Raw genomic sequence first — 21,487 nt, forward strand, 5'->3', positions numbered from 1 at the left:
TTTACGACGCGCGTCCTGTTTTCCGCCTCAAACAATCGGTTTACGGCAGGGAACTTCCACATGGCGTCTTGTGTGCGTGTGGATGGTTGACAGACTGAGCAGCAGCACACCGCCGACTCAACTCCCATGCTCGGCTTAATTGTCCAACTTATTTCATAAACAAATATAGAAATGGGTAAAGCAAAGAATAATAAGTTTAAACGGTCCCAGTTCAACTCCGCCGGGCTGCCAGTGAACCCTGCGAGAGAAGAACTCGAAGTGGAGGAGGACGAAGACCGTTGTCCAGCTGGAGAGTTACTGGAGAAAGTAGGAACATGCGTGCATGTCAACTTGTTAATTAATGTGCTGACCTAAGAAATAATGTAGGGAACATCGTAGACTGTTGCCAAAGAGCTCTGTGGTTGTCACTTATTGTGGTTAAATGACCAGAGGATGTTATCTTTTGCGCTGTCAAAAAAACCCAACCTTAATTCAACTATTTTGACAATTCAGAAGTGTACACAATGTAAACAAATTGTCATGTCATCTGATTGCATTTGTACACTTCTTAGACTTGCACATCATCATGGATCAATTAAGAGCATTGCACAATGCCAACGACTGGTAGTTAGTATGCTTTACACAAAATGGATAAAATAAAAACACTCGCGTCTGTGTATGGATGGACTAACTCCGACTATACTAGACTTGATGTGAAGTCTAAATTCAGTTACGGTAACTCTGTTTAGTAGCAGAACTCTTCAACAATGTCAAATATTTGGGTGTCATTTCAGAAAGACATTTCCCCTTAAGTGCCATTTTCAAAATAGCAAAAATAGTGCAGCTTGCAGTTGTAGATACAGTTTTCTCAATGTTTGGTGGGGAAAGAGAGGAGACAGTGTTTGAAAAGGTTTGCCTATAATAACATGTCCTCTAGTTAAAGTTGTTAATAAATGTATGGTTTCAGACAAGAAAACACATATTCTATAATCTTTAACATTAGCTCTGGTCCATAGCCTTCTACTGCTTCTACGATTCTTCCCTGCATGTGTATGGGTATTGCATTGGGATTTATCTCCCAAAAACAGTCAGAGTTGGGGAACGTAGGGGCGGCGGTGGCTCAGGGGTAGAGTGCCTGGATGGGAACCGCAAGGTTGCCAGTTCGAACCCGGGCTCCCCCAGAGTTACTGTCGAAGTGTCCTTGAGCAAGACACTGAACCCCTAATTGCTCCCGATGTGCTAGTTGGTGCCTTGCATGGTTTCCGCTGCCATCGGTGTATGAATGGGTGAATGTAATGCACAATCTATGTAAAGCGCCTTGGATAAAGGCGCTATATAAATGCACCATTTTAACGTATGCATAAAATAACTAGCATGCCACTCTGACGCTGAATTTAAAATTTGTTTCACTTTATCACAAGAACAACATTTCATAATGGGCGTGGCTAGTGATTCAGAGGCTATAAAAGAATAACAGAATTTGAGGTTAAATATTATCACTAGGACTAAGACCCCCATGTCTTGTGTGGTGGTGAAAAGTTGCAGAGTCCCAATGCTGACGTGAGAGAGTTTGCATGTGCCAGCATCTCCCGGGTGGTGCAGACGAGTCAGAGCATCCCAGGCTTCCTGCAGAGGGATGCTGTGAGGCGCCTGGGCCCCATGCTGCTGGACCAGAGCCTGGCTGTCAGGGAGACCGCCACAGGGGCACTCAGGTGAGAAGTGCCCGCTAACCACGCTGTAAAGTCCTACAGGGTTTCTTTAAAGTAGTGCTGCACAATTAATCGAAAAAGATTGCGATCTAGATTCAGATTCGGACCTACACAATCTCAATTCCTAAATTTGAGCAAGGATCGGGCAGCACTAGTGTGCTGTCCAATTCATTATAGTTACTCTTATGTATTTGCTACAAGAGAGAGGCGTTAAGAGAAGTTTAAGTCATGCAGTTTGATGTTATCTGTTTAAAGTCACAGTAGTTGGCTCCAGGTTAGCTCTGGTCCATAGCATTAATGCTTCGATTCTGCGAATTTCTTTCCTGCATTAAGGCTATGGGACTTTCCCTATTAAATCTCAAATCGAAATCAGACCAGCCTCTCCTCTTTAGTGGAAATCTCACGAACGTTTGACCTACTCACCAATACAAACACGGGTTGTGTCAATAGAAAGCCTACTTTCCTTAGTGGACGCACTCTGAGCCCCCCACCACACGTATAAACGGTACTTTTTGGCCAAAAAGGGATATTTTTTCACCGGAGGAAAAATATCCTCTATGAGGCAGTTCTCTGGGCAATATCAGTAGAGGGCGCAGCGGAGTAACTAAAAATGTTTTTTTTCCGGTGGAAACAAAATCCCTTTTTGGCCAAAAAGTACAGTTTATACGTGTGGTGGGGGGCTCAGAGTGCTTCCACTAAGGAAAGTAGTCTTTCTATTGACACAACCCGCCTTTGTTTTGGTGAGTAGCAAAAACGTTCTTTTTATTTACACTAAAGAGTAGAGGCTGGTCTGCATTCATGCGAGCGGCGGAAGTTGAAAGTAACATAGCTCTAAGGCACGCATTAGAGCTATGGACCAGAGCTAGCTCCAGGTGCCACATTTTGAATGTAGTAGTAGTCTTAAGCAACTATAGAAAAAAATGACAATCGTGTGAGAATCATGATGGAAAATCGAGATTCACATTTGAGCAAGAATCATGCAGCACTACTTTAAATGCTGTGGTTCCCTAACTAATTAATCTTAAGGACCCCACAAATGATATGTATTTGGCTGCAGACCCCAATCTGGAATGCTTTTTGTGCCAGGGACCCCCTGAAAAGAAGATTTGTTAGGAAAAAATATTCAAAATGTTCCAACGACATCTTCGATATTATTCAAAATCACACCCATGTGAACTGAGTGGTGCAACTCCCCTCTCTCCCCCCCCCTCTCTCTCTCTCTCATTAGCAGGCAACAGTGCAGCACTGTCTCTCTCTCTCTCTCTCTGTTTCTGGTGCCCCTACTGGTACTCAGTCATACTGGTGCTCATTAACGTCACATAGTCACATAGGTGAACACGGACATTGCTGTTCCTTGGAGTGGTTGCACCACTCAAAAATGATTAAAGTGACTTGCTGTGAGCGTTGTTGTCACGCCCGCTATCCGCTCATGTTGATCCCCCCCCCCCGCGCTCTGATCCGCCACGCTCTGATCCCCCCGCGCCGTCCCTCACCTTCATTTGCGCACCAGTCACTCCGCGCTCCACTCAGGCCAGTCCGCTCAGCAGCAAAAAATAAATAAATCTGCATGTCGAAACACTTTATCTTCAGCTTCGATGGACAGCTAGGCCTACTATTTAGCAAATTTTAAGTTTTAAGAATTTTATTATTATTATTATTATTATTATTATTATTATATGTAGGCCTCTTGGAGCCCGACGACTCAAAACCGGCATGCATCTTGGAACGGTCGAGAAAACAGCTCCGGTTAGCATATTAGCGTGTTGCATGCTAGTTTAGGGCCGCATTGAGAGGCGGAGAGGATGCGGTGAATACTTCCGGTTCAAGATGGAAACTGCGATTTGTAGTTTTTGTCTGGCGCAGGTAAACGGGTGCCCGTAGAAATGCCTGCCTTTAAATGTTAAATCTTGTGAGTTAATTATTAATCACCAGATTCAAGAGAAGAGAGTGGGGCACGCAAGAGAGTGGATCATTCAGCCAAAGTCACTTGCGTTTCAAATCGTATCGTTTGACTGGCTGGTGATGGAACATAGCTCACACAGCTCTGCTCCACTCACAGCAACCCCCTGGAACCCCCTCAAGGACCCCTGGGGGTTCCTGGACCCCACTTTGAGAACCACTAAAGGTGTTGGATAAGGATTTGCAGCTTTAACTTTGAATACCCCGTCCCATGCTAGTTGTCTCATGTCCATGAACAAGATTGTGCATTTAAAAGCCTGTGTTCATTTATCCATTTGTAAGTCTGAGTGTAAAACCTGAACTGGGTCCATCTATTTTAGAGAATTCCACACCTACATATTGAGCACAATGCAAATTTGAGCACAGCTTTGTGCGGATGGCCAAGTCATAGACGTATGCGCAAGTGCCGTTCATGCCTGTCCTTTGTGGCCGTAATATGTCACTGACTTCACCTGTGCGTTGAACGCAGCTTTGTGGGTTTTCTACTACTGGCCAATCACAGCGGGGCTTTCCGAGAACTGCGGTAAGCACAGAACACTCGCTCTCCCTGTAGTTTCCCGACGGAACCCCTTCTATCCATGCTCTAGTCTACATGACCTGCCCAGGACGGAACCCCTTCTATCCATGCTCTAGTCTACACGACCTATCCAGGACGGAACCCCTTCTATCCATGCTCTAGTCTACACTACCTATCCAGGACGGAACCCCTTCTATCCATGCTCTAGTCTACACTACCTATCCAGGACGGAACCCCTTCTATCCATGCTCTAGTCTACACTACCTATCCAGGACGGTACCCCTTCTATCCATGCTCTAGTCTACACTACCTGCCCAGGACGGAACCCCTTCTATCCATGCTCTAGTCTACACTACCTATCCAGGACGGAACCCCTTCTATCCATGCTCTAGTCTACACTACCTATCCAGGACGGAACCCCTTCTATCCATGCTCTAGTCTACACTACCTATCCAGGACGGTACCCCTTCTATCCATGCTCTAGTCTACACTACCTGCCCAGGACGGAACCCCTTCTATCCATGCTCTAGTCTACACTACCTATCCAGGACGGAACCCCTTCTATCCATGTTCTACACGACCTGCCCAGGACGGAAGAAACACGCTTAGTGGCCAAAGACACATCGCTGTCTGCCTTCCTTAAAAAATTGCGTTTTTTAACTTTTTTTCACTGCAACACAGATGCGTGGCGTTAGATGTGACCGCAAGAGTTAAAGCTGCAATCCAAAATCCTTATCCAAAATCATTCATTGTATATTTCTATAATTGCAAGGAAAAATAGTTCTTTCCTGAATTAACTTTAATGTGAATTAATGTAAAATGAAATAGAATAACTAGGGCTACAAGATATTCCTCCTGGAATGGGATATCCATATACAGTAACATGACAGAAACATTTTTCAGGATGTGATAAATGCAACATTCTCTTGACAACTTTTTCCCAGTTCTACAGTATTTCAACAGGGGGAGCCATAATCCAGTTATCGACAAGAGTTGCTTGGTAAACACTGAGATGAAGATGGTGTTTGGTTATATCATTATTTTATTCCCCAATTTTATTCAGATTGTTCTCTTTGCCAGACTGAATATTTCTTGCCCACTATACTTCAAGTGTGTAAAAGTTTTAAGTAAAGTCAAATAAATGTTCTCTCTCACTCATATCGTCTCTGTCGGGTAGAAACCTCATACTTTTAGGGATTCAGATTCAAAAACAGCTAAAGTAGCAGATCCACAAGCTCAAACTGCGTCGCGTTTTGAGCTTGTGGATCTGCTACTTCGTTGCTTCTGTGTGACTCTGTAGGATGAACAAGTAGGGCAACTCATTCCCTGCGATCATAGTGGAGATAATTATTCTGTGACTACAAACAAAGGAAATATGGGGGGAAAAAGCTGGCAGTGGGTGGAAATGTATGATTTATGAGCTGAGTTTATTTAGGAAGAAACAGTTAAAATAAGGTTTCTGCCCGACGGCAACAATATACTAAGAATATACTGGTTTTGGTTCATGAGTTTACCAGATTCTTTTTAACTTTTACACACACACCCACACACACACACACACCCCCACACACACACACACACACACACACACACACACACACACACACACCCACAGGAACCTGAGTGCATGTGGAGGCCATGAGGTTTGTGAGGACATGGTGAAACATGATGTCATGACCCCTCTGACAGCCCTTCTCCGAGAGGTGAGACACTGGCTGGCTCTTCCACACCCCCTGTGTTTATATTCAGCTTCTGTTCCGTTACTCTTAAAATGCCTCTTTTTCAGACAGCTGTTGTATGTACGCAATACTCCCTCTAGTCTACTATATACATTTTCCATTAATTTCACGGATGAATCTTGGGGAGAGAGAGGGGTGTGATCTCTGAGTGCTTAAATATGCATACAATATAGGAGAGAGACTCATGTTTGAAAGAGGAATGATAACAAGGACTTTGCTTGCGGGCAAACGATCACTCCCATCATCCCATGTCATTCTCATGTCAGAATTTTAGGTGACTAATTCTTTTTAGCAAAATGCCCTGGGGCCAAGAAGAACAAATAAATTCAGTTGTCATGTACTCAATCATGTATGTACTCAATGTTTATCTCTGTGAGGTACAGGGCGTGCTCACATTAGCTATTCAGATTCTTTGCATTGTTTAGATCCATGGTAGCAGTCAGAGTGGAACCATGTGCACTAAAGTCCCATTTATACATAGTTGAGAGATAGTTGCATGCTGGTGTCGTGCGCTGAAAATAGCCGATCCACAAGCTCACAACGTGTTTCGCAGCAACACGTTGTGAGCTTGTAGATTTGGCTATTTCCGGTCCATGTCGCCACAATCAAAGTAATTTGGCTAAGCTTGTATTTTTTCTCACTAGTGTTGTGCTGGCTTTGAGGCCAGCACTGTGCCCATGAAAGAGCCCAGGAACACGGTGGAAGGCGTGGCCAACGAGGCAGTGAACCTGCTTTGGAATCTGTGGTAAGCTAGGGCTGTTGTTGAAAGTGAACATGATCCCCGCTGAGCTTGCTTTTGTGTGTTATTTGTTTTTACATTTAGTGGAGATGACTATCCAGCGAAAATGTCCTTGCATACCATAAGCATTTGTTTTTTGTTTTAATTTATGTTTCAAATGTATATATATTTATTTTTCTCTGCTCCCTGCCAGTGAAAGCAGCAGCCAGGCTCTTTCGCTGTTCAACAAGTCTGGTTTGTTGGATGTGGTCGTCCAGTGTGTGGAGAGACATCCACACAACACGGAGCTGGCTGTGGTTGCCGGTAGGACATGACTTTTACTTCATATGTACGTTTCTACTATCAAATTTGGTTGCATGGCAGGAACGCCGGCCGGCTTGGACTGCATTCGGACTAAGCCATCCCTAAAATTCCCTGGACAACCCTCCACAGTCATATAGCAGCAGATCTACACGCTGAAGCACCGCACGATGCAATGCGTTTTGATCTTGTCTATCTCCTACTTTAGCAGGTTTTGAATTTTAATCCTGTAACTAACAGTGTTGGACATGAGACGATTTTTTCCAATTCCAAACTGGAATAAACTCCCCATTGCAGTCAGAGCTGCAGACTCACTCCCAAGTGTCTCATGTAGTCGCTGTAGTCACTGTCACTGCTTATCACTTTTGTGCTGGGGGTGGCAGACTGGCAGTGATTCAAGAGGTAGTGCAGCTACTTGGGAATCAGAAGGTTCCCGCCCGGTTCGAGCCCTGGCTCCCCCTGCGTTAGTAGTACCAGTAAGTGTCCTTGAGCAAGACACTGAACCCTCCTTCTCCCGATGAGCAGGTTGGTGCTTTGCATGGTTCAGTGTGTGTCAATCAGTGTGTGAATATACGGAACTTTGTAATATATATGCACAGTATTTATTTACCTTTGACTTATTACTAAACCCTGTACTCAAGTCTAAAGGGCAAATTATACTTTTCATCACATGACGCAAGTTCACCAGCTCATGTCCGCGTGCCTCCCTGATTTTGTCACGACCCGATTTTGTGTACTTCATGCACGAGTACCCTGTCTGCACATGTGGTAGAAACGACAAATGGTTGCTTGCTTTGAGGAGAGGTTGAGTGAGAGGAACTGTCCCTACCCTCTGCATTAAATGAGAGGAAATCTATCTCCTTTAATATTAAACATTTTATGGAACAAGAATGCACAGAAGCGACTGCATAATGCTCTTGCCATTGCACAAGTCCTTCAGTTGTCTAATAGAAGTTTGTGCCGTATTGCTTTTGCTCTCGAACATAATAAAGAAAAGCTTACGGTTCGGCTGCCTGGACCCCTGCACCTGCAGCACACGGTGCATAATGTATGTACATCCCATATTGTGTTGATCAATTGTTGCAGTATGCTATAAATCTAAACGCACACATGGTTGTACTGACGTGACCCTTCCAGCCCACTGCCTGCACACTGTGACAGAGGACAACCTGGAGCTGCTGGGCAGCATCAACGGCTCGGTGCTAGGAGCCCTGGAGAGCGTGATGCTGTCAACGCAGAAGGACATGGCTCACACACTGCTCAGGACGCTGGCTGCAGGTACTGTCCACTCACAGAGACATGGCTCACACACTGCTCAGGACGCTGGCTGCAGGTACTGTCCACTCACAGAGACATGGCTCACACACTGCTCAGGACGCTGGCTGCAGGTACTGTCCACTCACAGAGACATGGCTCACACACTGCTCAGGACGCTGGCTGCAGGTACTGTCCACTCACAGAGACATGGCTCACACACTGCTCAGGACGCTGGCTGCAGGTACTGTCCACTCACAGAGACATGGCTCACACACTGCTCAGGACGCTGGCTGCAGGTACTGTCCACTCACAGAGACATGGCTCACACATGCGGTGCTTATTATCAGATTTATCTTACTGTCACTGGTACTCAAAACAACAGTAACCTTTTTAACACAGTGGTTTACAGCAGTGGTTCTCAAACCTTTTGTTGTAAACTGACAATGCTTTGTGCCAGGGACCCCCAGTAGTGACTATTTGTGTTTTAGAAAATACAAATCAATTAAAATACTTACAAGATAATAAATAAATGCAAACACAAAGGCGCTGCAGCCCTCTTTCCCCCGTGTCCCCTGAACCGTGCAGCAGTTGTTTTCCCAGGTGGGCGTGCTCTAGGGCTGTCACAAATCTCACAAATAATTGCGATTAATGATTTAATTGTGTTTTTTGCATTGAACATTGGAACATGAATAAAGAATACATTTCTATTTGCCTGGTAATCAAAAGAAAATATGCACATGGCAGATAGACAAATATTCAAAGAAATTACTGACATATTCATTATAGGTGCATCACAAAGTGACGCGTTGTAAGCTTGTAGATAAGCTATTGTCGTTGTGTCCTCTCTGTCGCCTCCAATAGGGACATTGTGGAACATGAAGAGCAACTTACCGGCCGGCAGCCAGGCCCAGACCCTTAACGCTTTGGCGGCCGTCTTGGGGCAGACCCTGGAGCTGGACGCCGGCGTGCTGATCCCCGAGCTGCGGCGTGCCGAGGAGGCGCGTCACCTCAGCGGTCCTCTGGCCTCGACCTCGCCGGTCACCAGTGGTGGAAAAAGTACTCATGTTTTACCGTATTGTGCCGAATATAAGACGGACTCTGATTATAAGATGACCCCCATTTTTCAAGTCTCATTTGTGTAAAAGATTTACTTAAATGTTCCTTTCCACCACTGCTGGTCACAGAGGAGCAGGAGCTGGCTGCTGGAGGGCTTGAAGAGGAGGACATGGAGGAGGGAACTGAGCACAGGAGCAACGGAATGGCTGCACGTCATGTAGATACTGACTTCTCTGATCTGCTGCCGGTGAGTGATTATATGTCGTCTCATCAATATGTCCATACATGTAGTGGAGGCTAGACTTGGCCTTGTTCGTGGGCAAATTCTATGTTTAGTTTTTTTTACCCAGCTTTTTATAATATATTTTGATCATAAAGCCCAAACCACGCCAAAGGGTCCCAGCGGTGTGTCCTGTTGTGAGTAGACGCATGCAGACGCAAGTCGACTCGAGTGATTCAATTACCGTAGTTCAATTCAATGGTTGCTTGCAACTACAACTACATGCATCTACTCGCAACCGTTTGGTTGCAAGGAGTTGCATGGCGAATCATTGGTGTGGTTTGGGCTTTTGACCCACAAGTCTCCAGGTTTTCTTCAGAATATGTACGACACTGATTTACTATGACACCATGTATGGAAGTCTACTGGTGTGATTCTCAAACGTTTTATTTCCAAGTACCCCCATATGGGAGTGTACAAATAGGACGGGTCCATTTGGTACCATTTGTACAGTACACTCAGAGTTACAGACCTGGAATGGTCATTCCAGCTCTTTTTTGTGTTTTGTGTACTCATTTTTTGTGTCCGTCACTCTGCTTCCTGTGCCCCCTGTCCAACTGGCGGGTCCGAGATGAGCTTGTCCCTCACAGCACCAATCACAGCGCGGCTGCCATGATCACGGCTGACACTTTACTGGTGATCCTCCGAAAATAGAAGCCCATCATATCATGGAGCAGCTGTTTGTAGCCCTCCTTTCTCTGCTTCTCCTCTATATTAATACCATGGGGGTTCTCACTAATGCTCATTAGCATTAGTAACATTACTGTCTATTCTCTCCGTGTCAGAGGAGGGCTGTTCGTGTAAGTGGACAGTTCTGAAGCCTGCCTACCAGTCACAGCTTTGGTCATTTGTTTCAAACACGTATATCTATCTCCAGGAACAATGGCTTGTCTGTAATTTATTTTTGCTTGGAATCCCCGTCGATGACCATCGATGATCATTGGTAGGCAGGTTTCTTAACTGTCCACAGCCCACCATGAGACGATGAGTGTTACTTAAAGATAATGTTGATTAGTGTTCCTTTATGTATCTTGCTCAAGGACACATACTGGGCGAGCTGGTCGGGTCGAACCAGCAACCTTCTGATTCTCAGATGGCCTCTCTACCCACTCCTCTAATCAAGGCCCACTCCCACTCTTCCACAGCCATGCCATGGACTTCTCGTTAACAGCATTGAAAGCTGGAAAGTCAACCCCTACATGTTTATTCATATTGGATACCCCCACTCCCCCAACTTTATTTATCACTCAAAACAAAGTTACAAAATGTTTCACTTTGAATAAATCTGTGCCAGGGTACAGAACAAACTATCTTCCCTATCTTCAATCTATCAATCGCTTATTAAAACATATATATATATAAACACAGTAACACATACATACAGACATTAAATGTACATAGACTAGGCTGCCATTCAATTTACGTCATAAGTGCATTCATTACTGTGCACCACTGGGCATTAATTAAGATGAAAATAGCAGATCAACAAGCTCACGCTGCGACGCGTAGTAGATCTGCAATTTCCAGCATGTAACTGAACCAAGTATAAAATCAATCAAGCCATTGCCATCAAGGGCCAAAATGCAACAAAATTAACAGGTTAACTGCCACCTGGTGGATGCAAAAGCAAGAGCTAGACTGAGCAAGAGCTAGACTGCTAACCCGGATCTATTTTGTCAATGCTAGCGAGCTTTAATGAGTCCATCCTTGCTCTAGAAAGCACCAATGTTCCGCCGGTTGGATTCTAATTGGCGGAACGTTCCATCACGAGCAGTTATTTTTGTTAACTGTTGATTTAGTCGACTAAAATCATATGTTATTTAGTCGACTAAAACTTTACTAGACTTACACTAAACCATTTCAGATGACTAAAATATGACCAAAACTAAATGAAACTTTTCGTCAAAAGACTGACTAAAACAAAGATTTCTGTCAAAAACAACACTGATCTTGCACTGTGTTGTTGACTCTCAACAACGGCTGATTTCTCTTATGATCCAGAGGGACAAGGCAGAGCTGCGGGAGGCCATCGCATTGCTGACAGCCCAGCAGACGTCCCTGGAGATCATCGTCAACATGTGCTGCCCTGATGGTGAGTGAGTGCCCAGGGTGCCACCGTGCCTGTCCCAGGCAGCCTCCCTTCATCAGCCACTGACTGCACATCGGAGCGCAGCGGTGAAGTGCCAGTCCACCATAATGGAACAGAGTCTGTCGGTTCGAATCCACATATAAGTCAACTTTGAGGCTTAATGAGATTTTGAGGCTTAATTAGGAGTTTGGCCAGGACTAGACTGAGTGATATTTGTCATTGCCCGTAGTAGTCCTACTTGTTTGCGGGGAGGGTTGAGCAGGAGGTTTAGGACGAAGGCTTTACGTCCTCCCAGTGGGGGCTCCTCCTCAATGGCAAGTGAAGTCAGTTGGATACAACAGCAGTGGCAAGGAGTGGGAGGAATTATTTGGCACATAAGACAAAAAAAGGGGGTACAGTTAGGAGCTACGTAAATTTAAATGAAGATGACAAAAAAAAGACTGCCCTCAGCAATTCCACATCCGTGAACGTTCATGTTTTCAGACCCTTCGGATGACGAGTGGGAAGAGGAGTCCAGCAGTGACGAGAGCGAGATGGGCCCTGACAGCCTGTGTGACGGACTGTCCAGCCTGCTGTCTCCCCTGTGTCTGTCTGCTGAGATCCACAGTGCTCTGACCAACCACAGCATCCCACAGAAGGTGTGTTCCACTTTAACTATTGAAAAATAGCAGATCTACAAGCTCATAGCGCTGAGTGCTATGAGCTTGTAGATCTGCTATTCTTTTTTAATTTGTGGAAAAAATCCCCTCATATCTTTGCTTCTGGGGGTCCCTGGAACAACATATTTTCAAATAGGGGTCGGCGGCCAATTACATTATATATATGTTTTTGGGGTCTTTGACATAAAATAGTTTAAGCAACACTGACAGGTTTTTCAGATTTGGAAGACATTAGTAAACTAGACTTAGTAAACTGTACCTGTGTCTGTCTGGGTACACCCAAACATATGCAACAAGAGGTGGCAAGATGCCACCTAGAGCAGGTGTCTCCTCTTTTAAACAGCTGGTGCACGGCTGCAACTTGACGTGACGGCTCGAAACCCGGAAACGCTTTTCCCACACTACAAGTGGTTGGAATAATGGCGTTGGATGGACATTGCCTTTGCTCGCTAGCATTAGCTAAAACAGAGTCTGATCCGGTGGCACCCAAGCGCCACCACTTTTGTCCACCAGGTGGCACTCATTGTGTTAACAAACTGTCCTCATTCAACTCTCCAGGTACTGAAAAAGACGCAGTTCCCCAGCACGGAGGCCATGGATGTGTGTCTGCAGAACGCAGCATGGAAGTGCCTGGTTAAAAGGTAACACTGGTGGTTTCAATAGATATGTCAAATACCTCCATTCAAATCACTGCTGCTAAGAAATAAAAGATCAAAAACATAGTCGTTCACCTTAATTCAGTTATAGCAGTGGTTCTCAAGGTGGTGGTCTTTGAGGGTCCAGGGGGTCCCCAGCAAAATAAGATCCGAGCTTGTAGACTATTTCTTTTAAAATCTCGGGTACAACCTAAATCTTGTTTGAGGGGACTGTGTCCCAAAATATAATGGTAAATGGTGCATTTATATAGCACCTTTATCCAAGGCGCTTTACATAGATTACATTCACCCATACATACACACATTCATACACCGATGGCGGCGTAAACCATGCAAGGCACCAACCAGCACATCAGGAGCAATTAGGGGTTCAGAGTCTTGCTCAAGGACACTACGACACTAACTCTGGGGGAGCCCGGGTTCGAAATGGTAACCTTGCGGTTACCATCCGGCCACTATACCCCTGAGCCACCGCCGCCAAATATGTTGAAATGGGGTTCCGCAGCCAAATATTAATTTGGGAGCACATTAAAATATTTGAAAACCTGTGGTGTGTGTGTGCGTGTGTGTGTGTGTGTGTGTGTGTGTGTGTGTGTGTGTGTGTGTGTGTGTGTGTGTGTGTGTGTGTGTGTGTGTGTGTGCGCGTGTAGGATGCAGCGTGTGCAGCACAGAGCACTGACCTGCCTCAACAACATCCTGTCTGCCATGGATGCAGAGTCCCTGGGAGGTGGCGCCGCCCTGCAGGCCGCCGCGCTCCACCTGTCCTCACTGGTGTTTGGTGCCGCAGGTCTGACAATTATTCATTTACCCCCTTTTCTCCCCAATTTAGTCATTATGCCAATTAATTCCTCCCCACACACACGGTGCCTAATTTGTAAATCATTCTGTGCCGGAGCTCATGAACCCGTCGGTTTTGCCAATTGTGGTGTTTCTTGTCTTCTCATCAAGTCAAGTTGTAAAGATTGACAACTGTTTTGACGTGAGGGGGAGGCGGATCTCTCCGCCACTTTTCTCATCACGTCCAGCTGTAAAAGGGATTCAGCCACTGTCCTTTTCCATTGCAGGAAGGGACATTGAGTAAAAAATCACTAACATTATGAAGTACATCTCAGTGACATCACAAAAATGTACTTCATAATGTTACTGTTTTTTTCAGACCTCCAGTTCTAAGCAACACAGAATGGGGGGACTTTTTATTATTTCCAGTGCACACAACTCCATAGAAAAATGTTGAAAATTAGTGGTATTCCCCTTTAAGCAATAACACTTTTTTATCCCAACAGATAAACAAGTGCAGCAAGTGCCTATATAAAGGGTCTTCAATGTGTATATGAATACTCAAATGTGCTTTACATGACGGGGCATGAGAAAACAAATAAAAACTACTTTATTAGGGGGGGAAACATTTCACATGGCATGAGGTTGGGGCAAACCATTGTCTGACCACGGAATTCCCACACTTGCTACTTCAGTATGTTTCGCATCGAGGACACCTTGACAGCTTCGTGCTGTCACTGCTGTGGTGAAATCACCGTGCGTCTCCGGTGTCCTGTGTTAAACTGAAGCAGTTAGCATGGAAGCTAACGTTGGTCATATATGGATCCTTTCCCTCTGACATTGCACACAGCCATGCCGCTATCCATGCATCCATCCGATCCATCTAAATGTCCCATCCATGGAGCAAAAGCGATATAAGCGGCTTCTTAATTCGATTCATTTGGGTTTGGGCTTTCTGACGGAGCTGTAGCCTGTAGTGTAGAGTGACCTGCTGCTGCTGCTAGCCTCGCTCTATGGAGCAGAGTGTAGAGTATGCGTGCCGCAGCCAATTCAGTACTAGAAACGCGCCCAGTGAGAAACGTTCCGCGGTGAAGAAAAGGTGCGATTAAATGCGTAATTTTTTTTAGCGCGTACGTTTTTCTGTAGTTAATTAATCTCAATTAATTCGTTAAAGTCCCGGCCCTACTCCAAATATAATCACAGTTAATCAAAACGGGCTTTATTGACGCAATTTGACGGCCGATCGTTGGTTATCCATGAGCTAACATCCAGTTAAGCCCCGGGGTAATTGTTTCCCTTGAAAAAGGCTCATAAGGCTCTCATACCCTCGGCACATGAATGGACACAGACTGCAACAATGGTGGCCATAGAATTGTTAATAATAATTAGTCTACTCTAAATAAAGACATTTGTATTTTCTGCATTGGAGGCGACGGTACGCCTTCTAGAGGTACCAAAGTGCAGGAGGTAGGTTGCGGGGCCGAGCTCCGGCATTAATTAAGCCCTGCCCACACTACAGTTCAGTTTGGCGTTATCACTGTTGTATCTAAACGGGCTCACCTGCGGACGTAGAGTACGTTTAGCTCTACGTCCGTCCTACTCCTCCCGCCCCCAGCCCATAGGAGTAACGCTAACATTCACGGGCCAGTTGTGTGGTGTAGATATAGATGCTCAACAAAGCTGGTGGATTTTAACCCCTAGACTAGGCGGTGGTGGGCAGCTACTGTACCGCTGCTCCACCCGAGCATCCGGTCTGACATTTATACCATTGAATTGGAGCACGTTTCTGTTCGTTTGCTTAGTTTATTTGTACATGAATAGATAAAGCACAGAATGATAAAGTGTGTGTGTGTGTGTGTGTGTGTGAGAGAGAGATGGTGACTTTATTTATTTGTCTTTCCAGAGATACCAAAGGACGAGGAGTTCCTGGAGGCCGTCACCAGTGCCATGAGGTCACTCCTGCAGATGATAGCCTCTAAGAACATCCCCCAGGTACAGTCCACACACATGACAGCCTCTATTAAGAACATCAACAACATCAGGTACACACACATCACACACTGCACTACACTGCTTCCTGTCAGTGTGTGTAGCTCTGGTGCTACTTTTAATTACACACTTATGGTTCAGCAGGCTACATTAAAACAGGCTCAAAACATTGTCAGAGATGTTGCCCATGTTTAAAATGGAGAGTTTGTACTTCTGCACTGAAGTGGAAGTACATCAGGTTTAAAAACAGTGTCAACTAAAATGTTGAACGAGGCTCTGAAACAGCAGTGACAGTAAGAGGTTAGATTATTCACACTATGTGTGCACTTGTGTAAATGTTGTGTCTCCCTCTGTTATGTATTTTGTCATTGATGTTTTGTGTAAGACTGCAGCAGGGGTGAAAGCCCAAGACAAATTTCCCTTGTGGACAATAAAGTTTACCTTGACTGCTTCACAACAAAATACGTTGAATTTGAAGATTGGCTACTTTCACTTAACCACTTAAACCCTGTAGTCTTTGAGAACCAGACTGGGGTTACAACTCAAACTGTACTTTATTAACTGCCTTTTCCCGTTTACAAACTTTCGCAAATATGACATGGTGTCAGCTTGTAGGTCTGCTACTTTTGCCAAATGTTCCCCCCAGAATAGCCATGCTGGGGTTCAAGTGGTTAATGTTGGCCTCACAAAATGTTGCGATGCGTAGTAAGCATATATATCGCCTTTTTGGACAAATGATTGCCCCAGAATAGTTTTGTGGTTAAACTGGAAATGTAAGAAAGGCTGTCCTATATAGAAGTCGTAGTACCGCAAACCACTGTTGACCCACTTACACACCCGCAGGTGAAACATTCTCAAACGTGAATGGTGCGCCCAGGAAATGTATATTTTACCGCATATTTTAGTTACATTTAATTAGCTATTTGTGTGTGTCCATGCGTGGAGCAGTTGCACTGTGCTGCCACTGCTGAACAAACACAAATGTGTACAGTACACCAGAATCTGTGAGTCTTGTTGGACTTTGTGTTTCCACCCACACACTTGAACCACGTGAACCCTCATCACATCCCTACTAGTAGCAGATCTACAAGCTCGTAACGCACTCACAACTCAACGTGCCGTGAGCTTGCAGTTTGGCTATTTTCAGAGAAGACCCAAGTAGACCCCTGAGTGACCCTGGTCAACTGTATATCGTCTGTCTGGTGGAATCCTAATTATGTCCAAATCTGTCACTTTTCAGGATTCAAATTCAAACTCAAAACGAGCTTGTGGATCTGCTACTTTTGATGCTTTGTGTAACAGTAGTGATCACGTAGGACAGGTACAGGGTGTTAATTTATGAAAAATAAAAGGAGTATGGAGTAACGAGAGGTTTCTGCCTGAGGGCAACCATATATAGGTTTAAGTGGTTAACAAGTCATCTCACCCATGCATGGCTAACCTCAATCTCCATCATGTTTGTTTTGTGTTGTCAGTGTATGAGCCCCCAGCAGCTGATGAGCCTGTGTGAAGCAGCTACCCGCTGTGAGGGAGTCAGTGTACGGGTCAACGCCCTGGCCATCCTGGGCATCACTGGAAGCACTCTGGCCAAGGAGAAAAACACAGCCGAGACACTTCAGGTGACCTGGGATCTTCCTTTTCCACTCTGTTCTACTGTAGCCTCGTTCCCTTGACCAACTGCGGAGAGTCTGTCTATAGCAGTGGTTCTCAAACTTTTTCATATCAAGAATCTAAATGGCTGCGGACACCCAGCTGAAAGGTTATTGTGTCAGGGACCTAGCCTGGCTCCAGCCCTGAATCGCTAGCCACGGAAAAATAATGTATGGCGATTTAAGTCTCGATCGAAAATGTGATCGCAGCAGCTGATTCAGACTGAGACGACGTCAAACAACAAACATGGCTGCCCCACTGTTCCTAGCACTGTGGTAACTTGCGACTGTATTGATCTGGCTATTAAATCGCCCTATGATAAATAGTTTCTTTACAGAAACGACAGGTTTTACAAACATCATCCAACATATTTTACCGTGTTTGTTTACATGCTAGTAGTGCTCGTTGACTGTTTATTTGGTTAGCAACCGGGTTAGCCACATAACGACGTCATCTGCTTTGCTACTAGCCTATATTGATTGGTTGGTGTGAACCAATCACCGAAGACTGCCACTTTGACAACGGCAATCCCAGAAACGGTCTGTCTGAATAATGAAGTGAAACGAAATGAAAATTCAGGCTGGTGTCAGGCTACCAACATGAAGAGACGATTTGTGTTAAGTCCAGAATGATTCAAAATGTTCCAAACGCTTTCAAGAATGTTCAAAAACAACAGATTGAGCTGTGAGCTTGTATATCTGCTATTTTTTAAATAGCCACCGTATCACATTTCATTCGGGACCCCCTGTAACCCCCCCAATGACCCCTGGATGTACCTGGACCCCACTTCGAGAACCATTTGTCTATAGGTCTGACTTCCGTCATATACAGTATGTACTTCCACCTCAAACGGTCTTCTTCGAAACACGCGCTTCATGCACAGAGAATGTAAGCAGATCTGTAAAGCCCCAGTGTCAATTCCCTGGGCGCTTTACTTCTGCCAAATTCATGCTCTCAACAGGCTAGGTCTTGCCCCAGCATGGTTATACTGTTGTCTAGTGGTTTACCAGTCATGGTTTTCTATCGCACAAGCACCCAGGTACTGGAAAGAATACCAGCGCTACTAGGATGAGGATCAGGAACGGGAAACTATTCTAGTCTAATGTGCTGAAATGTTCAGTTTAGTCGTATTCATACTATCTAAGAAATTTGCTCTTTACTCCATCCTACCTCCGAATTGTGCCATTATACCCTTTAACAAATGTTCAATTGTTTTCCAGGTGAACTCTACCCTAAAACATATTTCACTCTAGGCTTACTGCAAGATATATACTATTTCACTCAAATACAAATTTCATAATTACTCTAGCCCATTTAGACCTGAGGCTGGTACATACTAATCAAATTAGTTTTTTTAAGCAAATACCGGTATAATAAAAACGGTACCTAAAATTACAGTGAAACGTATTACAAAGTACAGTATAGGTGTAACAGGTCTAAATGGGCTAGTCTAACCTGAAGATACAGTATTATTTCACTTCATGAGAATTGTGCCACTTTATTCAAGCCTCATTCCTCTTTTTTTCTTTTTCTTTTATCTGTCTTAACCCATCCGTGTCGTTTTTTATTTCTTTGGCTCCTCAAAACTAGCAGATATACAAGCTCATAGCGTGTCTCTTCACTTGTAATCTCTCAAGACACAACGTGTAAAGTTAGGAATGTTAGGAATATAAACAAAGAAATGCAACCGGAAGAGGAGCACTAAAGGAGTGAACAGCTGGTCTCTACAAGTGGAAGTGGGCGGTGCCCCCAGAGGAAAATTCAAAATAATTATCTTTTTTGTTGATGTCTTCCAAGATTGCTTCACATGTAGCTTTTAGATCTGATATTATTTATTTATTTAAATTTGTGCAAATCTTTGAATCTATAAAACTTTTTTTAAACTCAAAACGTATTGAATTTTTTCAGACTTGACTCAAAAAGATTTGAGCATTGAATATAGCAATTTTTCAGGAGGATTGTCAGGAATTAGAAGATATGTGTCGAATCAGCCTTGGGTCTTAATGGGTTAAGTGAGCCATACTCTTGATTACAAGAACTTTCCTGTTTTTGGAGCTATGATAATTTAAGAAATGTGCTTATTCTCAGATGATTGGAAGTGCCTTACTTAATGTCGCTTCCAAAGACGTCAACCTGGTGGTGAACGGGGAGGCCCTGGACGCCCTGTTTGATGTGTTCGCCGACGGGGCGGAGGCAGAGAAGGCTGCTAAGAGCATCGGGCTGCTGGGCGCTCTGAGAGCCCTGCAGCCCGTCTTCAAGGCCAAGGTACTGGAGCGCTGCTTCTCACCCTCTAGTCTTCAAGGCCAAGGTACTGGAGCGCTGCTTCTCACCCTCTAGTCTTCAAGGCCAAGGTACTGGAGCGCTGCTTCTCACCCGGGCTTCTAGGGTATTGCAAGCGGGCCTCCAAATAACAATTTTAATAATATAACATTAATATAAATTTATAATTTAATGATAATTATAACAAACAAAAAAGTGTATTTTTAAACCTTCGAGAAAGAAAGGTTTTCTTTGTGATACCAATTAATGGGAGCTATTTGATTAGGCACAGATAGGCTGGGAGCTATTTGATTAGGCACAGATAGGCTGCCATGTTAAGTCAGATGGGTCAGCGGGAATGTATTGAGATTTTCAAGTGTTCCCTGATCCAGAAAGGCTTGAAAGGCACATTTCTTCTCCCACAAAACACAGCTATGTGCGTACTGCATAGTGATTTAATTGGTAACAAGTCAACTCACCCCTTTTCCGTTTTTCTCCCGGACGTGCGCTTATAAAAAATAAAATATTCGAAAACAGAAGCCAACGCGAGGATAAAGAAAACATTCAGTCCAAAATGTCCAGTTCGCTTATTCACAACAAGTACTACTACTTTGGTGTTGAAACTTTGAATTTCTCTAACTATAAACTTTCACGACCGCAGACAGCCTAACTAAATTTATGAAAAGGCTACTGCAGTGAAGTTGGTTCACGGAAGTTGTTGTAGGCTATGTGGGGATTATCTGACGAGGTACCATTTGAGTGGGCAAAACCTTACATATACTAAACTACCCGGTATACTAAATTGTTTATAGGGTCAATATGAGTAAAATAATCTAGCCTTTCCATAAGGAGTATCTTTTTATATTTCTCCAAAAAAGAATACAAACGGCCAATAGCATATTACAAGTTATCCCCCTCACTGGAGAAAATTCCGGGAGGAAAAACGGGCAAGCACCAGGGTGAGTTGTCCAGTATTAATTGAATTCTCCTATTTTGTTTTTATTTATTTTTTCCTCCACTAGATCCGTAAGGAGGGAAAGGGGAAGTACAGCCCTGAGCAGCTATGTGTGCTTGACAACATCAAAGTGAACCTGAGGAGGTTCATCGGTTACCTGGAAACGGTGGTGAAAAAATGACCAGCTTGCTTTTCCAGAATTTCATCCATGTGGTCAGCTGAACCGTGAAGCCTGATTTAAAAAAAAATACCCGACCTGCAAGCCCAGGTCTGTAGGTCTGCTGTTTTTGGCATGCTATGTGACAGACTCAGACAGAGCATCAATGAGGCTTAATAAAATTACAGTGAATTGACCGAAATGCCGACAGACTCGGAGCCATTGGGTTCTGGATTTCATTCTCTCCTTTTTGTTTCGTTGTTTATTGAATGAAGCCTGCCAATCAAATATTTATTGTGATGGTAGTGGGAGATTCTTGTTTGCCAGGTTTTGTTTTATTTTATTTTTTCCCCCATTTATCTCTCAGTGAGATGCTTTCTTATTTTTCTTAATAGTGAAAATGTAATAATGTAATGTATACAAAAAAAAGATGAATAATAAGAACATAAAGATTTATGTTACCATATCACAATGCGTGCTCCCAGTCAATCAGTGTGTACTTTAATAATGTGCTTTATTTTACTCTTAACTGTTTGTCATAAAAGGTGGTCCTAGGTGTAGTTGATATTTTGTCCATGCTGCTCTCACAGTGCAAATGGCTATACCCTGTATGTATGCAGAGGCTGAATTTCAGAACAAAATGGGAGTGGCAAAGGTAATAGACACTATTTCAAAAATTAACCTGAACTTGTAGATCCTCTATTTTCACTTAAAAATAAATCAAATTAAAGTGAATAATGAAATGCCCAACATACAGTAGA

General features: G+C 44.1%; 1 protein-coding gene across 1 annotated transcript; it reads left to right on the forward strand.

The window, feature by feature from the left end:
* Positions 1 to 55: 55 nt before the first annotated feature.
* Positions 56 to 21,192, forward strand: heatr3 (HEAT repeat containing 3). Its single transcript, XM_080765930.1, has 16 exons — positions 56 to 306; positions 1,519 to 1,691; positions 5,780 to 5,867; positions 6,548 to 6,648; positions 6,836 to 6,945; positions 8,080 to 8,220; positions 9,061 to 9,255; positions 9,384 to 9,502; positions 11,537 to 11,627; positions 12,108 to 12,262; positions 12,842 to 12,924; positions 13,590 to 13,726; positions 15,620 to 15,708; positions 17,181 to 17,324; positions 19,444 to 19,620; positions 20,637 to 21,192. The coding sequence occupies exons 1-16, from the start codon at positions 172 to 174 to the stop codon at positions 20,748 to 20,750; spliced, it is 2,052 nt and encodes a 683-aa protein (XP_080622056.1). The 5' UTR covers positions 56 to 171; the 3' UTR covers positions 20,751 to 21,192.
* The last annotated feature ends 295 nt before the right edge of the window (positions 21,193 to 21,487 follow it).

This window comes from Protomyctophum bolini, assembly GCF_963924005.1.
Source record: "Protomyctophum bolini genome assembly, chromosome: 1".
NCBI lineage: Eukaryota > Metazoa > Chordata > Actinopteri > Myctophiformes > Myctophidae > Protomyctophum > Protomyctophum bolini.

Excerpts from the sequence above, each read along its gene's own strand:
- heatr3 (XM_080765930.1), top strand. The coding sequence starts at position 172 with ATGGGTAAAGCAAAGAATAATAAGTTTAAACGGTCCCAGTTCAACTCC. Across the intron at positions 6,649-6,835 it reads AACCTGCTTTGGAATCTGTG|TGAAAGCAGCAGCCAGGCTC; the intron begins GTAAGCTAGGGC and ends GCTCCCTGCCAG. Across the intron at positions 17,325-19,443 it reads ACACAGCCGAGACACTTCAG|ATGATTGGAAGTGCCTTACT; the intron begins GTGACCTGGGAT and ends GCTTATTCTCAG.